Below are 4,829 nucleotides of genomic sequence, written 5' to 3' on the forward strand. Positions count from 1 at the left end.
CTAAGCACCCCCTGGTTTACCCCCGGTAAATTTTTATAAGAAGGCAGGACAATAAAGGGGCGAGACCCAGAGATATGCAAGAGGGAGAGGAGAAAAATGGTTGTAAAAAGGAGTGGGGAGAAAACAAGAGTTATGTTAAGGTTTTCTTAGACCGGTAAGAAACATTTATATTTCGTTGTAACCGAATTAGCGATACAGTTGTGAAGCAGAGATGTATGTCACAATATGTACAGTTAACTTGCTTAGAAGACACAAAATAAAAGTTGAATAGTGGTGGTAGCATGAAACAAAAGTGTGGTAGAAGATTATATGAGTAATACCATTATTTAAATGTTAGTTGAATAAAGGAAATTTCAAATTGTAGCAGGAATCGCGTCAAATTGAATGCCCTATTTAATGCGGATATTATTTTTCAATTTTTTGAGCTGCTGTCTTTGTTAAGCCCTGTTCAAACGATCCAACATTTCACCCAACATTTTCTCGCGCAGCTCGAAAAAGGACTGGGTAGAAGATCGCGCTGAAGGCTGCACAGTTTTGCGACATTTCGATCCATTAAATCGAAAGGCAATCACCGCCATTTCTATCTATTACCTTTCCATATATTTTTCACTGTCATCCCGGTCTTTCAGGACGAACCGAGCAGCTCCCATCAAAGCCCAAATTTCTAAATTCGTCCTCCTGCGCTTGCTTGCAACTCCTCTTGTGCTACAGGCTCTTCATTGGCGTTTTATGCCTCTTTTTGCACACAGAATTTGTTATATTTCCTTATATTGTCCATAATTAAAGTGTAATTGATTGTAAGCAAACGCGATTGTTGACACGAACGAAACCAGCCCGAGAAAGCAACAACGATGCAATGATTGAATTTTGGCGCTTTTGGCAAAATGTTGGGTGAAATGTTGGATCGCTTGACCAAGGCTTTAAAGCCCCGGTCAAACGCTTCCAACATTTCATCCAGCATTTACTCCCAAAAAATTCGAAAGTTCGTTGATATTTTTAAGCGGGTGGTCAAACGCATCCAACATTTCATCCCACAATTTCATCCAACATTTCCATCACCGTTCATCGTCTTCGCAGCGACATGTTTGCAGCACTGATTCAAAGATGATAAAAAGGCGCGTAAAACAAAAGTGAATAATGATAGCTGATTTCGAAAACAACACGTTGAAACGTAAAGCTTCCCGTTAGGCCTACGCCTAAATCTAGATCGCCATCGCTGCTGTGACTCTCCACATCAGTGCTGCGTTCGTCCTAATTCGCCACCTTTTCCTCAGCTATTAATTGTTAGATTATTTCATTCTGCACTTTGCTTTTGGTTTCCATTTTTCACTCGATAACTTTGAAAGAAGTTGCTCACAAATCAATATGGATTCGCCTCGGCTCAAATGACGATAAAGAAGTTTGAATCATGTGCATGCCTAGAAAATGAAATGTTGAGTGAAATGTTGGATGGAGTGGTCAAACGCATCCAACATCACACCCAACATTGAAAAACAAAATTTGTTTTTGACCGTGATCAAACTTCATCCAACATCGATTTGCAAATGTTGGGTGATCCAACATGGGTGGTCAAACGCATCCAGCATTTCGTCCAACATTGGTTTTCTGCATGTTGGATGAAATGTTGGATGCGTTTGACCGGGGTTTAAGGGTACATGGGTGCAAGCAGTAGCGGATACTAGATGGCGAGGGGTTGCGAGGGGTAGGATGGCAAGTTGCGGTCCTGGGAAAGTTGAGAAGAAAAACTGGCCTTTTATCTCTAAATATACTGAAACAAAATCCCATGACGTTGATCGCCTACTCCCTTTCCACTTGGAAACAATTTGCAAAGTCTATTTGTACTTATAATAATATCTGATAGTTTTAAAGTTATTTGCTGTTGTTAATGAAAATCCACCATCATAGTAAATCTTTTTTGTCTGCAGCAAACTGACGTTGATTTAGACGACCTCGTGAATTTGCTGAATTCTAAATCAATAATGCTTCAGAACTTCAGAGAATTTATGGTATGGTGAACATTTATTTTTCTAGTTTTTGTCTCTTCAACCGTTAAATTTTTTTTGAACTCGAGTGTACTAAATCTTTTACATTTCTTGCGTTGGCTGACAGCAACCAAATTTGGGGGTTTTTGAATGGAACAGTGGCGAGAATGTCCGGCAATTATACCCTGAGGAGTGACGGACGAAAAGTTCCTCAGTATAGAATCGACCCGCTCTTCCCAGCGATTTTCAAATTTTCGGTACCAAAAGCTTTTGGGTTACTAAGAACAAAATTGTTTTTAAACCTCGGTGAATGCTGTGGTACTACAGGTCAGAGTTTAGAAAGTATCCGAAACCTCCTCTGGATGAAACTTTGACCTACTCGCATTCCTCTAAATTTCTTTTGTACAAAAGTTTCTTAGAAATTAAATTTAAGTAAAGTCATATATGGTCTGGTAGTTACGCATTGACCTTCCTTAAAACTATTACATCATTGGGTAACCTTCCTCCGGCTCATAGACGTGGAACCATAGTATTTTTTGAACTCTGCTACAGGTACATCCCAAAGCCAAAAAAAGCCGTTCCAATTTTTTAAGATAAGGCGTTTTTAAAATATTGTCCTTGAATGATCTATCTGAAGCAAATTTCAACTTTGGAAAACAAAAACAGTCAAGTGATTCCCCGGACACAACTTGGATGAAGCTTTTCGACCCGGGTTAATCCCCACCCTGGTTGGAAATGATCACCTTGGGTGACAGCAATCGTATATATGCAATTGTTTGCGATTGTTACTTTTGCAATTTTTTATATTTTGGCCTTTGCATTCATACGAAATGCTAGATTGAAAAGGAATAGATATAGGAAAAACGAAACGTTATGGCTCTAAATAATCGCAGTGTTTTTTGCACTGTTTTGTGAATTCAGGTTAGTTGAAAAATGTTTGATAAAGAAAATCTGCAACAGAATGGCTTTCATGGGCTTTCATGCCAACCCAGAAGCAGTAGACGTTCTTTTACGTCATTAGAGCGCTTATCCTAAGGTTAATTGAACCAGGGTTCATCCGAAGTTCATGAAAGATTCTTTTCTATTTTGTCATATCTGCCACAGATCATTGCTGTTCGGCGAGCAAGCTCGTGTCCCTGTGTAATATGTTAGGGAGACATGTTATTGAGAATATAAAATATATTTTTATCAAGCCATTAAATTTTCCAGCCCAGCCAACTCCCCTCTCGACAGCCCTGCCACATATATTACTCAAGCACTCCCTTTCGGTTGACCTATTATAAAGTATAAAGTATTGGTATTCAGAGTATAAAGAGTAGTAAGGTATTCAGAGTATAAAATATTGGGAAATTTACAAATCTATATAATTGGATAATAGTTGCTCGTGTAGAAAATTTACGTATGTTCCAAAAGATATATATCAAAAGTGGTATTTGTGAAAATTTCTTTTTCCAGGATTTCTGTTTTGAAGAAAGAAGTGAAGATTTGTCTATTGAAAAATGCTTGCTGATTCAGCGCCATGTTATAAGAAATTTTTCAAAACTTTTGGACAAAACAAAATGTTTTGTTCTTAGAACGCTTGAAGTTGCGTCTACTAAAGGTACCTCGTCACTACGTGACCAACTGAAATGCATATCCCAATGCTGCAAAGATATAATTATCTGCTTTAAATTATTGGTTGAACAATTATCATGCTCAGACGATGCAATTCTTTCGATCAAAGACACTTTTGAGAAGTTGGAATTTGCCATGAAAGCGGTTCAAGTTGGCGTTGCAATAATTTCACAGCATTTCGAAGAACTTTGTTTTCCGCATGGAGACTACTCTGTCTGTCTTGAAGAAGACATTGAAAATAATGATTTTAAACTTTGCAATGAAGCAGTTATCTGTCCTTTGTCTTAAAGTGAAAGGACAAATTTATCTGCAACAGAAAACAACTGAAATTGTGACTCTTTAAAATAAAGATACATGTATTATAATTGTCGATTTTTACAATGGGTTTTTCAACTTCTTTTCAACCGTTCTAAACTGTTTGTTTATAACCATTTTTTTCTCAGTCTTACAACCTTTCCAATTTCTCACAGGGTTGGCATGAATTGAGAATTATTTTAGTTAGATTGTCCATAGACATTGTGTTATTTTTAAGCGAATTTTTTTCTAGGCCTGTATATTGACGTCAGTGAATCTTTTCTCTATATAAATCTTTCTAGTTCTTTTTTACTCAGACCAAAAAGTTTTGGAGTATTTTTGGCTACCTTGCACAATGCCTATCTCTGTTAGTCCGAATTTATTCAATTTCCAGCTTGTTTACCTCCGTCTACTTTTTCTTTTCACCGACGTGTGTGTCTCTATTTCCAATCCATACAATTATTGAAATTGTTTCAGAATTAGTTTTATTTCGACTGATTGTCCTTTTTTAAATATGAGAGAAGTAGGCATAAGCTTTGAATTAGAATTTCCTATTTTACTTCCAAAGTCATGCAATGATGAAATGTCTTATAATATAGTTTTACACTAAAAGGTTATCTTTTAAACCGCAACCCCAAGCTTGGTCGAACCACCCTATACAACACGAGTAATCGATTGTTTCTCTTTAGTCCACATTTTCTACTCCACCTTAGTCTTCTAATCGTGTAAGCCATTTTTTATTTCATCAATAAAGTTATAAAACGAGCGACGCCATATTGAAATTGCGAAACAAAGCAATTTTCCCGCCCTGGATGGCGTGAGCATGGCGTGAGCAAATCAACTGTCACCGCTGATTTCAAGAGATTCTTCACTCGTGAATAATGAAAGTTGTTGGAAATTTGTTTGACAATTGGTTGTAAGAAGTACGGTGTGCATATG

General features: G+C 37.3%; 1 protein-coding gene across 1 annotated transcript in view; it reads left to right on the forward strand.

Annotated features, from left to right (window-relative positions):
* The window catches only part of LOC135693960 (kinesin-like protein KIF14), a 67,767-nt gene extending 63,757 nt beyond the window's left edge, over positions 1–4,010 (forward strand). The window contains exons 37-38 of the mRNA XM_065212558.2: positions 1,926–2,006; positions 3,438–4,010. Of these exons, the coding sequence (XP_065068630.2) occupies positions 1,926–2,006; positions 3,438–3,884 (528 nt within the window). The 3' untranslated portion in view covers positions 3,885–4,010. The remainder of the gene's footprint in view (positions 1–1,925; positions 2,007–3,437) is intronic.
* The last annotated feature ends 819 nt before the right edge of the window (positions 4,011–4,829 follow it).

Source organism: Rhopilema esculentum, chromosome 11 (genome assembly GCF_057945365.1).
Source record: "Rhopilema esculentum isolate cy_ngs chromosome 11, ASM5794536v1, whole genome shotgun sequence".
Lineage (NCBI taxonomy): Eukaryota > Metazoa > Cnidaria > Scyphozoa > Rhizostomeae > Rhizostomatidae > Rhopilema > Rhopilema esculentum.